The following is a 19,788-nucleotide window of genomic DNA, read 5'->3' as shown; positions in this document are numbered from 1 at the left end:
TATGCTTACTTTGTAACGTAGAGAGTATGGCAAGTTCATTTTCAAAAGTGAAACCATTCTTAATATTGTATTCAAGATTAATTTTAATTAATTCTAATAAGTACTTCTAACTAGTATATTACTTTTAATAATCCATGACTATTTTTTTGTGGGAGAACAATCTCCCACAAAGGAAAGTTAAAGTAAGCTTCTTTTAAAAATATATATACATATTCAGACAGAACACTGTAAGTAATTCCCTTTTCCTTGAAACACAGCCTGCTATAGACTACATACCACCTCTCAATTCCGAGAATTACAGCTGCCTTTTCCTTTTATGCCTAGTCTGTCACCTGGACCAACTTTAAACAAACTCAAAAAAAATGTATGGTAGAATGCAACCATCCTCTCTAAGAAACAGTCACGGCTTACACATTATTTTTTTTTTATTTTCAGAAAACTGCAAAAATCCTGTTTCACAAACATCAATCAGTTCCAATAGTACTAGCTTATTCCAGGCTGCCAATGATATTTTGAAAGATAAATGCAGCCTTTTAATTAACCATCTCTACATGCATGAAAATGCAGATTTTTTTTCATAACTGGGTCCAGGTTGGCATTCATAATGACAGGGTTTTCATTTTTTCAAAAACACAACAGTCAAAGATAGTAGTTTCAAATTGCTGAAATTCAGCTTCTGGAAAGTTGCGAGATGCATATTATTTTCCCAACCAGCAGTTAACAAGAGACTGGATAAAGACATAGGGCTAAATCCCCCTTGTCTGTCACCTTAAATTCAACATCCTGGTACTTTCTCTGACTGTTGAATTTACTGACCTTTAAACTGGAATGTCACAGACATCTACTAGAATAACATTTGTTTTTTACCAAGGCTGGGCACATGCTCATCTTGAACAAGGCATTCATAAATTTTGTTCTATTAAAAACAAAAAACAACCTTGCCCCAAATCTATGTCTGACACTATTATTCAGCATGACAACGTAGTTCTGTGTTATCAACCACCCTTGAAGCTAGCAAAATATTACCAAGAGTCTAGGTCATGATAGCTTCAACATCATAATGGCAAACACACAATTAATTTTGCTTCATGAAATGAATTCTTTTTTAGCACCTGATACTCCACCTCAAAATCCCAAGTGTGATTATGAATCTTTGTCAGAACGGATACACAACTGAGTTTAAGTTTAAGAATGATTTTGTGGTTATAGTTAGCATACAGAACATACCATTCTATAGCTACTAAAGTCAATATTTTCATTACTTTAATTTAACTTTAAATGAGAAATCTGTGATCTAATTCTCTTCATTTTCATGGTCAGTATCGAGCACCACAGCAGAACCATCGCTGCTCAGTGTGACCTTGCCAGTAATAAGCTCACGCAACTTCTCAAAGGTGCCACAAAGTCGGTTCACTTTAGGAAAAGAAAATATTTTCCTTAGAGGTATATAAACCACACTTTCACTGGTAAGTGGCTCCATGCTTTTTTCAACAGCCAGTGTTTCAAGATCTTCTGAAAAACAGTTCACTGAACGTTGGAGTTGCAATTTGCTCTCAGTAGGATCATCATCATAGTCCTCCTGTTCTGACACTAAATGGTCCAGCAGACTTCGCTTAATGGCATGTGCTGTGAACATAACTTCACTGACCACTGCATTCTGCAGGTACTTCTCATCTTTAAGACTTGGATACACTGCTCTGAAGACCTTTACAACATGCAGGAACATACAAAACACATATTACCACAGATTCTGATTTTAAACACTCACTTGTCGAAAAGCTTCTAAAATGCAAACCACTTTGATTCAGTCCTGCTTCATTTTTGGACTTTAAACATTTCAGGTACTGAAAAACTGGACAATATGACTTGATTTTATACATTAGAACTACAGTGGTGATTAGAAAAGGTAATAAATTAAAAAATAAAAATCAGGCTTTAATCTACAAGTTGTACTTTTAAATCAGGCCAGGTAAAGCCCTGCAATTATTTAATTCTTTTTAATCATTCTCTTCACACGTTACTGATCACGAGGCTCTGGTGACAATTCCACGGCTACATAGGTTCTAAATTAATCTAGAAACTGGGACTGCAAATATGCCTTTTGTTCTGTTTTCAGAGCAAACCATTACAAGTTTCTCTCAGATGCGGAGAATGCTAAAAAACATTGTGACATCAAAAATCAGTGAACATGCTTTATGTGCTATGCTGAGCTATACTCCAAGAAGTTAAAGAAATCTGGTAGACAACATCATACCCACTAGCTTACTAGTAACTGCCTTATACCAAAACACTACCAAACACTGCCACTGAAGTTGGAGTCTAAAACAATTTCTCATTACTTTCTGATGAGATCCTGAACTGTTGATTTATTCCCACAAAATGGTTACAGAACTATGTAAAAATGTTGGATCTACACCAGTCCTAAGAGCACAGCAAGGGAATACAGAAGTGTGTCACTGAAACCAATATCCCTCAGTCACAAAGAACTACGTGTATCTAATCATAAAACAATTGGTCCAAAAAGGTCTTTTGTTGGTTTTGCTGTTTTTTTTTGTTTGTTTTCTTAAGAACAGGTATACACAAACCTTTAACACAAAACTTCAAACCACTTAGTCCTAAAAACAACAATAAAGAAAAGAAAGATTTCCTGTGTACCACTAGAGAACTGGGTACTTCGCAAGATCCTATGACTTTGCAAAAAGCCTGAACCAGTTACCTGAAAACCCTAAAGTTAGGGTGTAAGAAACACTAGACAGTAAGGCCAACCACAGAAAACAGCTCTTGTCAATGCAATTTCAGGAAAACGCCTTAAGTAGTATATTTGACAAGGTTATGCAGTTCTTCAAAACATACATGTTTAGAAATTCTTCTTCATGCTTTTTATTTTGTACGCACGTGAAACAGTCTGTATCAGTGCCAACAGACTTAACGGCCTTATGATAAAGTAAAAAGTGATTAGAGGAAAATTACAGTGTCAGAGTATACCTGTAAGAAAGGAGAATTTTCATTCTAAGGATAACAGTCTGGTAGAACAAGAATAATTATCCATATTGCTATTTAGCAAAAAATTTAGACGTTAAAGGCCTTCATACAATTAGAAACGCAAGTCATAGACTCTGAGTTTTTTGAGGTGATTGGATTGTGTTAATTGGAGCTAAGACCAGACAGCAACAGTAGACTATAGCAAGAACAGCTTCACCAGCAGGTCGTAGAAAGTTTTATTCTACATTCATCTTCCTAAAGAAAAAAAGAATACTTACTGTTTTGTAAGCTGCTTCAGTGGGTTTCTTAGACTGCGCTGGTTCACTGGTTTGAGGATATTTTTTAACAAACACAGCTATTTGGGTACAAAAGCCAACATCCTCCATTCCTGTTGGTGGGTTCCCTACACCAGTAAATTCCACTGAGTAACCATAGCGTTTAGCAGCATCTAAAGCCCTAAAAGAAAACATGTTTTGATCATAATAAATATTCATCTTTAATGCGATAAAGATGCATTCCCACAGATGCGAGAATACATGCCTGAAGATAAGCACTATAAAGGCTTCTGCTGGATCAGAGCCATAACTGTATTCCTACCAGTCTGAATCATTTAGTATCAGAAACTTAGGCAACCAAAACTTACTGCTGTATCTTGTTCAACCCTCTCATGGTTGCATGTTTTGCATCAAGTCTTTTGTTGTGCCAGAATCCACTAAACCATCATTAACTTTATTTAAACCATTCTTCTATTGTAATTATTATTTCATAAATCTGCTCGTGTGCTATTACAGAAAGGCCCAGGGTAACTGAGTGCCTTGATTACACACCGTACATAGTGAGCACAATCCTTCTGTTTCCACAAAGCTTTTCTACAGCAGGGTATTACTATGTGAAAGGGCTTATTTAGTACTTTACACTTGAAACACATTAACTGTAACAGTAATGTATGAAAAAATTTAAATATTTTTTTGCAGAGCAGTTACAGTAAAAGCAAGCCAACTCATCATAAAACACAAAACCCACAGAGCATACTTAACTATTTACAACAGCCAAGAAACATTTCACCAAATCAGTAGGCGTCAGACTCTGAGAGCAACCCACATATACAAACCCCTCTGAATCTATATTCCTCTTTCACATTACTTAGCACTCAAAGCTGTCTGCAGATGGTTAGTAAACTCACCAACTTTGAAATTGTGCTCGATCCCATTCAAATTTGTGGTCTTGATGCCTGAAAACTGTCACTCCTGGAAGCAAGGGGTTAAATTCAGAATTTGGAGTACTGATAACCACCATGTTTGGAGCCATGAAACCAAACACCACTTCAGGAAACTTCTCTAGCTCTGATTCTTCCAGGTGCTCTATCCTGCAAGCACACATTTACATATGTCCTTTAAGAAGGCCCTACTGCATTTTAATTTTCTTAGCCAATCAAATTAAAATTGTGGCATCTCCTTTTGCCACAATGAGCTAGCACCACTTGAATTTCTTGGTGTAATTAATTTTAAGCACAACTTAGAAGATGCCACATTTTGCTACTCCTCTATTTGAGAGGTTTGATCAAGTCTTGTTTAGATTATGAATAAAATTCTTAAACCCTAATGAGTTTAGAAAAACACAGCATGTTGGCCTAATACTCACAATTCAATGCATGTCACCAAGTCAAAACCAAGCATGCAGGGATCTTCATGAGCAACTGAGCCGTGATGCAGTGTAACAGTTAGGGATCTTTCAGATGGCTGCAAATAATCAGCAGGAAGAGGATACAACCTGTGCCTACAAAAGCATTAAAAACACGATACCATACAAAGGCCCTTAGGACAAGATGAATTTTGCATGCAACTGTACTAGCAAATGCCCTGCCTAGGTACTTTGGAAATCTCCAAAAAGTTAAATATTTATAGAACAACAACAACACAAAAGCATGTTTGATGACCATCTGCAATAGGTCAGAAAGAGCAGAGGAATTAAGCCAGCAATTGTCCTTCAAGTTTACAAAAATTTTCACTATATTCAAGGCACTTGCACAGAGAAGATACTGTAAATTCTGAAAATAGCTCAACTCTAGAAACACGGTAAGTCTGTTTTAGACCTGCTTTACAGGATTTTGGGAGAAGTTATGAAGCAAGCATATTAACATATTTTTTCAAATTAAAAAAAAAAAAAGTGAAAGTAAAGTAAAATATATGTGCAAATTTAATTCTGAAATACTACATCAGAAAAAAAAATACAAATAAACATTAAACTTAATAAAAGGTTTATTTTCTTCATTCTTGAGAAAGAGCAAATGACAAGGTCAGCATCTAGATGATACCTATTCATTGAAACCGTATCAAGCTTTGAATTGAAAACAGCTTTCAAGAGAAAAACTTTGTTGTTCCTCAGAAGTCTGCCCCATGCCTCAAGCATCATATAAACTTCAAGTTTTAGAGCTTTATAAGTCAAACACAAACCACTGAGCTAGCCTTCCCATTTCAAATGGGTGAACAAAAACGAAGGCACCACCACAGTGACCAGAAGTGTAATGTGCCCGTTTCAAAAAGATCAGTTTTGCATACAATTATCTCATGTATGAGCATAAACTGAGTAACATCAGCTACACACGAGGTATTTGTACCTTTCCAAATAGTCTATTTCTCAGATGTACACACCTTCATGGCCACTCCATGAGCACAGCCTTCTGCTGCACTAGGGGATAGCCCAGCAACCCTCCCAGCAAATCTGACACAGCCTGCATCATAACCAATTAGCAATGGATAGCCCTCCATTTGCGAAGCTGGTATTTCTGCATTTACCCTCATTTTGAAATGACTGACAATAAATTATGTATCTTGCCAGTAGGTCAAACCAATCATAAGCCTCAAAAAAACACAATGCAAAAGCTTACATTTTCTCTTTCATCACACTTGCACAGATATCTAGCCCAGCTAACACTTCAATGCAATTGTAGAATTTCAGCATCCAGAGTAGTGTACAGTCTGCGCATCCTAAATCTGCCACCTGTAAATTAGATATTAGAAATATGGAGCACTTGCACATTAAATAATTTGAGACTTTCATAAATAATTCTGTATTTATAATCAAAATATCATAATGATAAAACGTTTCATGATTCTAACTTCTAGCAGGCTAGACAAAGTTAAGAAAATGTTAAAAATAATATGAGGATCTTACAAGATGCTTAAAGTGGGTTGACCTTTTGTTATTAGAGCTATAAACAAACACATGTACATCATTCACTGACTCCAGAGAATGCCTTCCACATGAAGGCATAATATCATACTTCAGTGATTGGAGGGAGTAAGTATTAAAGCTGTAGGCTCACCAGCCCCAGGATAGCTTGGAGGAGGAACAGGAGTCATCAATCAGACTTTTAGGTGGAGAAAAGTTAGCCTTACATAATCCCACACTGTTAACGTCACTTCTCATCTGAAAGCATCTGTCAATGATGATGTAAACCCAATACTGTACGTGGACCTAAAAGCTTTAGAAAGTTTTTTAAAAAACAAAAACACTATGATGAGAGACACTTGAACTGAAGTCTTCAACATTAAATTACAACCAGAATGCTAACTACTCTCCAAGATAGGAAATGCTAAGGCATTTTTCTTGTTCATATTTCCCCTTTTCCCATCAACTAGCATTAATTTTATTAATTCCTGATAAAACAAACAAACATCATAAGATTTCTCTCTAAGCAGTTTGGTTTTAACAGTAGTTCCTCCAGTACTGTTGCTTGCTAATTAGGTCACCGGATTATTTAGTCATTTCCCACCTTTCTGAGATACTTAATATATATATTTTTTTCAAATTTATAATGCAAAAAGACAAAATATACCAACCTTCTTAGGTTTGTATTTTCCCACTAAATCTTTAACAAACTGGTACCGCTGTTTGTACAATGGTGGTGTGAACTTGATCAAGCCAGTACACCGTTCTTCTTGAAAGTTCTTATCCATTGTATTTTGGTAAGTCTGAAATAAATAATAAATATATAAAAAAAGATTTTCTTAAGTACTCTATAATGTCAAAATACAGAATTTGCTGTCTTCATTGGCAACAAATTAACAATTAGGCAGGGGAAGGCCTGGTCCCTGTTGTGTTTACAGAATGACAAAAAAACAGGAATTAGCACAACTAGGCTGTAGCTGCCCCATCCACGTACAGTGATGGGAATAACCCTTTTATAAAGCAATCATATATGATATACATTTTTAAAAACGCATGTTTCATAATTTATTGTTCTTCCCCCTCCAGAACATGGCCATCCTCCATGGTGTTGGCACGACTACAACATCAAACCTTCCTTAACTTTTCCGTCAAGGACAGAAAAAATCTATTTCTCAGCGTCAGCGCCCACTGGCGCCTCGCCCTCCATCCTCTCCCCCACCGCCCACCTCCCACAGGTGGCCCCAGGGGCAGTAGGAGGGAGCGGAGAGGGGCCGGGGTAGCTCGTCCCTCAGTTACCTTAGAGCAGCAGTGCTGGCCTCTTGCTCATACTCACTTCTCGTGTGAGTAGCAGGTCTACAATTCTACAACTCCTTTCGTTACAACAGCTCAAGTGCTGACCAGAGCACGGGCAAGGCAGCCTGAGAGCTAGTAAGCCAAACAGAATGCGGATGGCAAACAGGCTTTAAATAAGTGCTGCAGTATTACCAATCTCTAATCATACAGGAAATTTACTTTAAAGGATATATAAAACCTGACCAATCATTTTTTGTAGGATTTTTCCTCCCGGCAGACTTAAGGACCCATACGGCCAAAGCTGGCCATACACAGAAACACTTGCCTGGACAGTAATCCCCATGAAATCCTTCAGATTAATCCAGTAAATTCATTTTACCTTTCAATTAGGTTTTGATTTTGGAAAACACACTGTAACAAGGACACGTGAGCAAGATGTGATAGGTTGATACTCGGAATGTCTGATGAAAGCTCTGTGGTTTATAATGCATTTGCTCTTTTGGGCTGTTATTATTTAGCCTTCAACCATCATTTAGTATCTCCATTTCAATTGTACCATCTATATACTGCACATAATATTTTTCTACCTCAGAGAGAGATGATATAGTTCATTATTAGTCTTGTATGTCCTGGCTTAAATATTCTATAGATTCTGGTATCCTACAAAATTCTATTTATAGTAACATGTTAATTTGTACGATTTTCTAACAGTACTCCAAAATGTACTGCTGTTTGTCAATCCTTCAAAATTACCAGAAAATAAATTTCAGCAAAATTCTGTGGGTTATTCTTATGGAATTAATTCTATTTGTACTACAAAGAAAGCAACGAATCGTGGTTATAAATAAAGAAATGCATCTCACAGTGGAAATGCATTAATCAAGAAATCCTAAACTGCTGACATTTATTTAATGCTCTTGGGATGAGAAAAACAACGGTGTGGAGATCCTGTACTTTCCCTTTAAAGTTGCAATACATATAATTAAATATGATAGCAAAAGAAAGCTAATGCAGTGCCGCTGCCAGAAGACACTAGTCCACACTGACGTTTGACAGGAAAATCCACGTATCAGTACTATTTAATCTATCACTCAAGAGCTAACAATCATTCCGCTCAAACCAAATTTAAGATTGTTTTATGACTAGGTATTACCGTCTTTCTTCTCAGCTTCAACTAACAGATCATGCCTGTTCCAGAAAAATTCTCAATTAATCTATGTGAATGAGAAATGAGCTCTTACACACATCACCATCATCTTCCTTTTTTGTAATTATATGTAGTTCCTTACTCTTTGCAAGTCAAAATCACTCTCTTGTTGATTTTTTTTTTCTTTTGGCTCTGATTCTGTATGAAGACCAGCTGGGATGCCTGAGGGAAGAAAATCTAATTTGAAGCAAATGGATTATAGGTTCCAGCTAAACTTAAGCTTGCGGCATCACCGCAAAAGAGGAACTGTCTAAAAATTGCAAAAATGATCACTTTTACAGAGGAAGAACATTGAGTTTTTGAAACACACTAAATATTCCAAGAGGAAAAGAGAAATATGTGAATAAACAATTGTGGCAATATAAATGATAACAAATGCAAGCTGTCTTGAAGTGATTATGCAAGAATAATGAAGGACATGCTCAAAGAGTCAAGGCTATGCTAAACAAACAAATAAAACAACCCCTAAAAGTAAAGTTACTACTCTAGCTGCCTGCAGAATAAGATTACTTTATTGCTATAAAGATTCTATTTCAGAATTTATTTTGTGATTAGTTCTTTTAATTTTGTAGATTAAGTGGATGTTTACTGCAGAAGCAATGATGATGATGAGAGCAGAGTCCTCCAATTGTTGGAAATTAGATGACATGGAAGTGCAGGCCAAAGGGCAGCTGGTGAAGTTATTCTTAGAAAACAGGAATGAAAAGCCTAGATAGCAGAGCAGGCAGTTTAGAGAAACTGTTAACTGCCGTGGTCCGATAATGCTATAGTATGAGCACTGCTCCAAGGTAGATTAAGAGACCTGAGTAATGAAGATGAGGTACTCTTTCTCAGGTCTTGAATCTTGGGTGTGTAATGAAGAGTGAAGGTAGTGTATTGCTACTTCCAGTGGTATTCATTTCCAATTTTAATTTTTTAAATTCAAAATCTCAATTGGTGTTAAATCGCCTAAGTGTAGAGAGGTCATTTCCATGAATGCTTCCACATCAACTTCACCCTCCACTCGTTTCCTGACGAGCTGAGCAACCTGGATCTCGTGTCTGCGTGTACAACCAGGTTTGTTTTCTTCCACCATGCACAGTTTGCCGTAACTTTGGTGGAATTTTTGTTTTGTTGCAGCCATTTGGTGTTTACAGCGCCTTTACTATTCTTCTAAACCTTGCATTGTCTCCCTTTTGTTGGTGAGGCAAAAATATTAAACCCAAATAATGGGTTTAATAGGTGTGTGTGTGGGGGGTTGCTTTTAAAAGAGCATGCAACGAAAAAAACTGTGGGAAACTAGAGTAATAAGTTAAATACAACCTGAAAACGTAAGTTGAATTTGTCTCTCAGATATCCCAGCCAAAACCGGCGCAGTTTGTTGTTCCCTGTTAGCAATTATCATAAAAGCTATCATAAAAGCGGCACAGGACGCCTAAGCGCAGCCCTGTCGCCCCCCGTGCCGTTTAACGGCCGTAACCGCCCCGTGAGGCGCCGCTCCCGCTCTCCGCGAGCCCCTCCCCCCAGCCCGGCCGCGCGGCCCCGCGGGGATTGGCGGGCTCGGCCCCGGAAGGCGCGGGCGTCACTTCCGCGGGGGCCGCCATCTTGTCGGCCGTCGGCGGAGGCAGCGCCCGTCCCGTCCCGCCGCGTCCCGCCCGGTCCCGCCGCGGCCGCCGCCGCCCCGCAGGCCCCGCGCCGCCGCCATGGCCAACAACAGCCCCGCCGTGGGCGCCGGCAACTGCCAGGGGCAGCAGGCGGCGCAGCACCAGGCCGGCGCCGCCGCCCCGGGCCAGCAGCAGCTGCAGAGCGGCGCCCCGAAGCCGGCGGCCTCCGGCAAGCAGGGCAACGTGCTGCCGCTGTGGGGCAACGAGAAGACCATGAACCTCAACCCCATGATCCTCACCAACATCCTCTCCTCGCCCTACTTCAAGGTGCAGCTCTACGAGCTCAAGACGTACCACGAGGTGGTGGACGAGATCTACTTCAAGGTGAGGGGCTGCGGGGGGCCCTCAGGGCCGGCCGGGCGGGTAGGAGGTGCTCGCCGCAGCAGCTTGCGTGTGGCCCTTCTGCCTCGGCTCCATCGGGATTGCCCCAATGGCGCTCTTACCACTAAAATCCACTGGCTCTCTTCCCAATCAAACCCAGTTTCTTCCTAGCGTCCCTCCTGGCGTTAGGTTGGATGTGCTGGGAGGATAACCGTCAGCGCACCCCTGTCTCGGTTCTTGTTTTGTTAGCAGGATTGAATCAGTTTTGCAGCGAGGCTTCCATCGAGCCGCTCTCCCAGGTAGAGGTATGCATAATTAACGCTCGTCAGCACAGCCTCGTTCTTTGTTCTGATAACGAGAGCAGAACTTTGATAATTCAGGTTGATGTTTTCAGTCAGCTGTAGGTAGGACACTATGGGGATTCTCTTTGAGGGATGTTGATTCTCCTCAGTAACGTTACTGGGTCACTAAACAGATTTCAGTTCTTTGAAAGAAAAAAAAAAGCATCCATTTAACAGAGGCAAGTCAAGTCACCATAATTGTGAAAAATAACTCTTTGGAAGCACTTTAAGATCTTTGATGTTGTTTGCACGCGCTTATGAAGACAGTGTGTTGTTCCTCGGGTTGACAACACATCTCTGATTGGACTTCGGCACTTCAAGCAGACTATTTAATTTTTTTTTTTTTAGTACTTTGAGTAACATAGATTATAGAGAAAGCTTGTTAGTAAACTTAGCACTTGCTGCATATGAGATAAAAAAAAATATTTGTTGGAGTGTAAAACAGCAAAGTTTATTTTTGCAACTGAGGTCAAGAGCTCAAAATTGATTTAAGACATTTGGAGGAAATTTGAGAACGTAACATTTGTTAGGTGGATCTCTTCAGATGAGATCAAAAATGATTGATGTGTTCCACCTTCTTTATATTGGTAGAGCTCAACTGCAATAGTTCAGCTAGTTCTATTTGCTTGTCCTAGCGTTTCATTCCATAAGTGGCTTCATCTTAAATTGGAGAAGAATTTGGATGCATCATTAGGTATCAATATATTAATTCCTTATAAATAAGATTTACTGAACTTGACAGTTATTTGACTCAAAAATGCACGTTGAAGAGAATGTTCAGACCCTGACTTACTCATAAATAGTATATGTGAGGCAGAAAATGGCCCCGTAGTTCAGGTACTTAGCTGATACTCACAAGACTTCAGTTCTGCTTATATTTTCAGGTTCCTGAATCATGTTGAATAACTTACGGTCTCCATTTTTCTTCCTGATTTTTTTTCCTTTTTTTTTTTTTTTTTTTAAATGAGCACAATATCCACTGCAGCACGAGTATTTTTAGGCGTATTTGTTTTAGGAACCAGAATAAATGGCTCACTTTAAAATAAATAAATAAATAAATAAAATCAAATGTTGGGTGCTGGAGATGTAGGAGAAAAAGTTCTAAATTAACACAGACAGGTAGTGGTAGGATCTGTTATTGAAAATAGAGATTCTTTGTAGATACTTACATTAATTCACATGTAGTTCTAGTTTTCTCTTTATCTGTTTTAGTGCTGTATCTGCAAAATGGGTGACTTCTTTCTTTATTCCTGATCTTACATCTCTGTGCTCTTCCTCAACTTCATTTCATCTGTGTACTTCCAACAAGTTGAGTGCGTGCAGTAGTCTTTGAAGGATCGAGACTTGTATGATTAAAAATGTAACTGTAACTTAAGAAGGAAAAATTGGGGATTACTATTGTGATAGTGTCACACTTAAACCTTTTATAGGATATGAAAAGCAGTTTTTAGTTTGAGGCAAAACGAAGTAATTTGAAGGGTATGCACTATTATTTATGTAGCATTTCTGAACTTCTCACGTGATGCTAATAACGTGGGAAGTTGTGGATTTCAAATCATGTAGTATTGGCATCTCTCAGCTTTCACATTCGGATAAGACAGCAGCTGTCAAAAACAGTTCAGCAGCTTCCTTTGTCCATTAGTATCTCTAGGATTTCCAGTGATTGTGTATGTACTTAGCTTTATTTCATGTACTGGTCAAGAACTGTAATATCTCAACTACCGTGCCTCTTGGCCACATGCCTTTATCCCCAGTCATGCGTAATACCACGGTGTGCTTTGCACTTTTTTTTCCTGGTTTTAAGTTGTATTTAGGAAATCTACTTGTTCATTAACACAGACATTTCTTCTCTGAATTTCACTATGTCAAATAGTTTGGGCCTTCTTATGATTCTTAATTTGACTCTTATTGTCATATTTAAGGAATGATGGCTAATTATGGTCTTTTGAGATGCATTTAGAGTGCAAGAAGATTTGAATTGGGCAAACTTTATTCCTTATTATGTAGGAAGCATTTTACCTAGGATTTTTCATTGCGGTCTTCAAGATCATCATCTACAGTATCATCATTGCAGTCTACAAGAAAAATAACATCAGCTTGTTAGATTAAAACACTATGTTGTAGGCATCTTAATTTTTTTCTAATTGTAGGTAATACTCAGAAGAAATCTCTAGTTAAGCTCACTGCATAAATGAGATTTCTGGATATGAGACTAGATTTTTGTCACCAGCAGGTATCACTGAACTTGAGACAGTTTAAATAAAGGTCATTTAGTCACCACTGAAAATAGTAATGATGTGTTTTAGTCATGGAGTATTTGAAACTGGAGTATAGAATAAGACACTTGAGATGGTACCTTTGTTTTTACTTCATCCATGATTTGGGGGTATTGTTTTTTTAATGCATTAAAAAAGCCAAATGCTCTGCTTTAGGGACGGAGCAGACTTGGTTTTGAGTTTGTCTTCTAACATGCTATTCAAGATTGATTTAGGAAACCCGTTGTCTAAATAAAGTTTGTATAGGCAGCTAAACATTATGGAGGTTATAATTGTAACTTTATTTTGTTTCCCCCACCCTTTCAGGTTACACATGTTGAACCATGGGAAAAGGGGAGTAGAAAAACAGCAGGCCAGACAGGAATGTGTGGAGGGGTAAGTAGAAGTACGTGCCTTCTTACGTTTTTCTGTGTCTGATAGAAAACATTTCCCAAGCATAGCTGAAACTTCTTGTATGTTGGTTGTTGGCTAAGTCCCTACATGTAAAAGGATTTATTACAAAGAGTTGGTATATTCCCCTTGCTTCCAGAGGAGCTGAAACTGTGGAGGCAAGTAGTGTTACTTTGTTCACGTAATTACATTTGTAGATTTAGAATTCATCCTGTATTAGTTACTGTATGTTTGTAGATACTGGATAAAGATTTTGTGGCTTCCTGTATCATCACCTAACTTTTTTTTGAAAGGTCCGTGGTGTTGGAACTGGAGGAATTGTGTCCACTGCCTTTTGTCTGCTCTACAAATTATTTACACTGAAGCTGACCCGTAAGCAAGTGATGGGCCTTATAACTCATACAGACTCTCCATATATTAGGGCTCTTGGATTTATGTATATTAGGTAAGTGTCAATACAGTCAGCTAATGACCAGTTTACTGTACAGAAAGTTGCATTAAAGCTTTTGCATTCTTTTTGTACTTAAAGGTACACACAACCACCTACAGATCTATGGGACTGGTTTGAATCCTTTCTTGATGATGAAGAGGTATGTCGCCGAGGGTAATAATTTGTTTTCTTTTGTTTCTTTTCATATAACTGCTTTAGGATTAAAGACTGATAAGTTTTGCTGTAGTTTGAATGCTGCAAATAATATTGTTATTGTATTCTTTCATTAAATGGTGCAGAAAGCAGATCAGAGCTGGGACCTGGGTCATTTTGCTTGGATTTCCAAGATGTAACGGAGTTTTCAGTTGATGAGGATGTTTCTGTGTCAAATACTATGATGCCATGCAAAAGAGTTTCATTAAATCAGAATGGGCAGTAGGCTGAGTGTGGGTTCTGTATGCTTTTTTCAAGACAAAATCATTATTTTAACAAGGTATAGTAAGTACTGAGTGCTAAATTGGTCTTTCCTGTTTATTACTGGGATGGAAGGAGTTGGTATTCACATGAAGAGTGGAAAGTATGTAGTAGAAACCAACATTCACCTTAGAATAAGATGAAATTACCAAAAAAATCTCTCTGGTAATTGCTTTTATGTTTTGGAATAAATAAAGGCAGCATTTCTGGGGAGGAGTAACCAACAACTGCTGCATCAAGTGATGTTATTGACCTTACTGTCTTCGGTAAGGGGCACTAAAAAGCAACATGAGTTGATAACTTAAAAAATGCAGTAAAGAAGGTGGCATTATTATCCTGTAGGGTAGGATAATGCCTTTAGTCCTGTTTACTGTTTGGAGAAATGGACAAGGAGCTTGTGGGTGAAGTTTCAAGGTAGATAGTCAGCTATGTAGTGTGGCGATTTGTATTTATTTAGCACGTTTAAAATTGCATCCCATGGTTGGGGAATTGGACAGGCAAAGTCATTTGCCCTCTTCAGTGTGACAGTAGGTGTCTACTTCAAGAAACTTCACGTGTAGTTGCGAATGATATCCAAATACTTGTATTAAAGAAGTGTTAATTATACCTCCAACTGACATGCCATACAGTGTATTTAAACAGCTTCCTTCATGTTAAGTTTCAAAAACAATGTGCAAAGGTAGCAGTTATTTCAGGGAACTTGATATTATTGTATGTTTGTAACAAAATCAAAACAAATTTAAATCTTGATTGCATAGCTGTGATACCCTCCTTCTCCCCTAGGAGGAGCTAGTTATTATCAACTCTGCAGTGCTGCGTTAAACTTTACCAGGAAGATTGGTTATCAGGACATACTTGTGTGTTGTTGAAAATATCCCATTGGAATGCTGTTTTTTTTTGGAATTAGTGTTTCTTTCCAAGCTGCTTTCAGTAGCGTTGCATTATGTAGGAAAAGGTGCCTTGGGGCTGTTTTTCCTAAGTTTCTTACCAGTCCTGGTCAAACTTGAAGGATGAAGCCAACTTATCTATAAAATTATTTAAACCTACAGGATTCTTTTTTCTTCCAGTTCTTAAGCATATGGAAGCAGTTCATCTTTTCTCATGCTGCCGTGAAAAAGAAAAACTTCCCAGGGTTTCTTTCAAAATGCTTCTTACGTTTATTTTGTTTAACTGTACGTACTCTCCAGGTGCTACGTTTAACTCCTTTTTTTCTTCTTTAGATCTCTGCAGCGATTATATTTGGAAATACTGTATATCTGAACACTTAAATGTGTGTGAGTGCAAGCAGTTTTACATTTAGATTTTCTCTTCCTGTTTAGATAACAAATCTCACTTTCCTTGTGTGCTTGCACTATAGGTTTGGGACTGACAATAGCTGACTAACATGTCCTGAGCTGTGAGAGGGCATAGCAAGAAGGCCTTCATGCGGTAATGACCCTTTTCAGAGACAATGGTCATCATGGATTATGCGTTTCCAATTATTTGTTCATTTATTTATTTTTTTACATGTTTCTAAATTAGAAACCTCACTGCTTCATGGCAGTTGGTTTGCTATTGCTTCCAATTTTGGTAGGATGCCATTTTGTACTCCAGATTTTTCTGTGATCATTTTTAGATAGGCAATGATGTAGTTCTTAAATGATTTAGGCCGCAGGGTTGGGTATGATGGTACGCAGTTGTGCATCCACAAAATGAAGTATTAAATGTAGTTTGAGAGGACTTCTCAACTTTGTGGCATTTATATAAAATACAAGATCATACCATGTAACCAGACTGTAAGGGGATTTTGTCTTAATCTCCTCATTGACAGTCCCTTACCACCCAGATGGCTGCAGGATTAGCGTGTTCCTGCATGCATTTGTGTTAAGTCCCAGGCCCTATCTGTAACATACTGCCAAATGCAAAGGGTACAGAGTTTGAAGTTTTCTAAGGAAATGTATTAGAATAAAAGACAAGTAAACTTTCATAGTCATGAGACTTCAAGAGGGCAGTAATGTAGCAGCATTTTTTTTGAAAGTCAGTAAAGAATATGTTTGACCATCAGAATACTTTTTGTTTGTATTTTGTAGGACTTGGACGTGAAGGCAGGCGGGGGCTGTGTTATGACCATCGGGGAGATGCTTCGTTCCTTCCTCACTAAGCTGGAATGGTTTTCCACATTGTTTCCAAGAATTCCTGTGCCAGTCCAGAAAACTATCGACCAACAAATTAAAAGCAGACCCAGAAAAATCAAGAAAGATGGCAAGGAGGGAATGGAAGAAATAGACCGGCATGTAGAACGTAGACGTTCAAGGTCATATGCATGTTATTTTGAAAATTAACATTGAAATGTCAATATTGAATGACTTACTACCAGAAATGTCTTTTTTTTTTCAATGAGATGAGTTTCAGGGCAACAGCCCAAAGTGTTTATGAATGCTAATGGCTAAGATTAGATGATATAGTATTTGCAGGATACTTGGTATTCAAGATTATACTTCACATACACAGCCTGTATTTAAATTGGAAAGTAAGGAGATTCCCTCTGCTTTTAAGAGTGTGTTTCTTACTGAATATCCTTTTTTTTTTTTTTTTTTAAAGGTCTCCAAGGCGTTCCATCAGTCCCAGGAGGTCTCCCAGAAGATCCAGAAGCAGAAGTCATCACCGGGAACCCCATGGATCATCTAGCTTTGACAGAGAGCTAGAAAGAGAGAGGGAACGGCAGAGATTAGAACGTGAAGCTAAGGAGAGAGAGAAAGAAAGGCGGAGATCTCGAAGCACTGATCGCACGCTAGAACGGAGACGAAGCAGAAGCAGGGAACGGTACAGAAGCCGTAGTCGGAGTCGTGACAGGAAAGGAGATAGACGAGACAGGGACAGGGAGCGAGAGAAAGAGAATGAACGCAGCCGGAAAAAAGAGAGAGATTATGACAAGGAGAGAGGTAGCGAGAGGGAAAAAGATAGCGATCGGTCTAGAGAAAGATCAAAAGAAAGGAGAAGTAAGGGAGATCCAGAAGAGAGAAGACACAAGGATGACAAAGATGACAAGAAACACCGGGATGATAAGAGGGATTCCAAAAAAGAGAGAAAACATAGTAGAAGTCGAAGCCGGGAAAGAAAGCATAGGAGTAGAAGTCGAAGTAAGAATACAGGTAAGCGCAGCAGAAGCAGGAGCAAAGAGAAATCAAGTAAACATAAAAGCGAAAGCAAAGAGAAATCAAATAAACGAAGTAGGAGCAGAAGCAGAGGAAGAACAGATAGTGTCGAGAAGTCCAAAAAACGAGACCACAGTCCCAGTAAAGAAAGATCTAGAAAGCGTAGTAGAAGCAAAGACCGTTCCCACAAACACGATCCCAGTGATAGCAAGGACCATTCAGACAAACACGATCGTCGAAGGAGCCAAAGTACAGAGCGAGAGAGCCAAGAAAAGCAACACAAAAACAAAGATGAGACTGTGTGAACTCTTTCGGAAGTGGATCACATTGAATCCTATAAATGTTTGATTAAATCCTGCTTATTTTTTCTTAAAGTTGAGATTGTGCAGTAGTTGATGAGCACTCTTCTCCGACCTCCCTCTAGGCTGCAGATTGTCATTTCCTATTTTGGGTAGGGAAGTGCCTTTGTAAACCCATTCAACACATCGACGGTTTCGAACCATTTGTTTAGTTTAATTCGTAATGCAGAGATTGTTCTTGCATTTTTATTGTTCAGATGTTTCTGAAATGTACAGTCTGTACATATGTCCTGAAAATGTTTTAATTCCTTTGGCATGGTTGCCATGTTGGTTAAATTTGTATGAGGCAATAAACTGCCACTAATTCTACTTGCATTTTGTAGACGTGGAATTATGGTTTGTATCCTGAAGTTAGCATGGCTGTGCTTTACATAATAGTATGGCAATTTTAGGGGTGGATCTTGAATGTGTAATATAGCTGAGATATTTATGTGCATACAACGTACATGGAGGGCTGCAGATTTAGAATAACGTTTATGTCCACTGTACCTGCTGTTTTCAAAAGCTTTTAAAATGTATTATGTTGTTGATCACCGCTGGTGTTAAACTGAGAGTGGACTTTGAAGGAGATAGTGGTTTTGATGCAAAGGTTTTAGATTGTGTTGGGGCTTGTTTAGTAACTCTTTAGGAAGGCTACCTCAAGCAGATACTGTAAAGGTTGATGGATGAGTACTGTAGCCATCTATGCATTTTGTTTGGGAAAAAAAATAATCATGTAAGCTTCCAATTCTTTTATACAGTTCATCCATTTGTGGTCTTCTAATGTTTTTAATCAGCAGCTGCACTCTGTCATTTATGGTAATCCTGGGCTAATAAAGGCATTTAAGATGGGAAGAGGGAGGTAGGAGGAAGAAGATCATTACAAAAGATTTCAGTTTCAAGCTTCCAAAGCATTTTTCTAAGTGTAAACATTTAAAATATGAATTACCTGATAGTGTCCTTTTTTAAGTCATATTTTCTACAAATAGGAAGATTGCAGTTTGTGCAGAACGTTTCATCTGGCAGATTTTTTTTAAACAGGTTGTTAGAAGCAAAAACCAAAATGCATTATAGGGAAAAACAAAATCCATTTCATTAAAGTCCAGGCTTATTTGATAGACTATTCTGACTTGTATACTAAGTGAGGAGAACCATCTGGAATAAACTCTCAATTAATTCCTTTGTATTGGGTCTCAGCTTTTCCCTGCATGCTTATTGCCAGTTGAAGTGTTTGTGTTCCTCCATCTTTCATTTTAAACCAAGTGACACTTTATGAATAAGGCCTTTTATGTAACAGGTACCTTATGTAGAACATGTAACTAACAAAGAAATGGAGTAGCCCGGGAAATGGGAAGAACGTGCGGGTGACTTAAGTTAGGGTCTTGAAGTGAAGTGAAGGTAGGAATAAATTGATGTTTGTGCCTTTTTTGCTTCTGTCTGATGCAGGTCATCTAGGTATAATATATTGAAATATTAACATTTTCTTACACCATTTTCCTGAGTATTCACTAAATATTTATCTTAAATCCTACTGTAGTAAAACAATTCTTACCTTGTCACTAATCTTTCATGAGGAGAAAAAAAGTGCTTGATTTCTGATAATACCATTCATTCTGTAGGAGTTAAGGAAGCAAAAATAACAAACTCAATTTTTTCTTCCTCTCTGCACTTAGTGCTTTGCAAGGAGTTAGTCTTTCTTTTGTCACCATGATCAGCAGTATGAGAAGCGTCGATAATGAGGTTGTTTAGTTGGTGTTATATTTTTATCTGAATTTAAAATCTGAGCTT

The 19,788-nt window shown here is 38.3% G+C and overlaps 2 protein-coding genes across 2 annotated transcripts; one reads left to right on the top strand and one right to left on the bottom strand.

The window, feature by feature from the left end:
* Positions 1–1,294: 1,294 nt before the first annotated feature.
* On the bottom strand, positions 1,295–10,015 carry HENMT1 (HEN methyltransferase 1). The gene is made up of 7 exons (XM_032192077.1): positions 9,956–10,015; positions 6,825–6,956; positions 5,870–5,982; positions 4,624–4,758; positions 4,166–4,348; positions 3,261–3,438; positions 1,295–1,705 (listed from the first exon to the last, which is right to left on the bottom strand). Exons 2-7 carry the CDS (start codon positions 6,939–6,941, stop codon positions 1,295–1,297), a joined length of 1,137 nt encoding a protein of 378 aa, XP_032047968.1. The 5' UTR covers positions 6,942–6,956; positions 9,956–10,015.
* A 319-nt stretch (positions 10,016–10,334) lies between these two features.
* Positions 10,335–19,186, top strand: PRPF38B (pre-mRNA processing factor 38B). The gene is made up of 6 exons (XM_032192456.1): positions 10,335–10,620; positions 13,541–13,609; positions 13,918–14,069; positions 14,154–14,214; positions 16,598–16,821; positions 17,109–19,186. The coding sequence occupies exons 1-6, from the start codon at positions 10,336–10,338 to the stop codon at positions 17,965–17,967; spliced, it is 1,650 nt and encodes a 549-aa protein (XP_032048347.1). The 5' UTR covers position 10,335; the 3' UTR covers positions 17,968–19,186.
* The last annotated feature ends 602 nt before the right edge of the window (positions 19,187–19,788 follow it).

Source organism: Aythya fuligula, chromosome 8 (genome assembly GCF_009819795.1).
Source record: "Aythya fuligula isolate bAytFul2 chromosome 8, bAytFul2.pri, whole genome shotgun sequence".
NCBI lineage: Eukaryota > Metazoa > Chordata > Aves > Anseriformes > Anatidae > Aythya > Aythya fuligula.
Note: the sequence above shows the minus strand (reverse complement) of the source record. Positions and strands in the feature narration are given on the sequence as shown.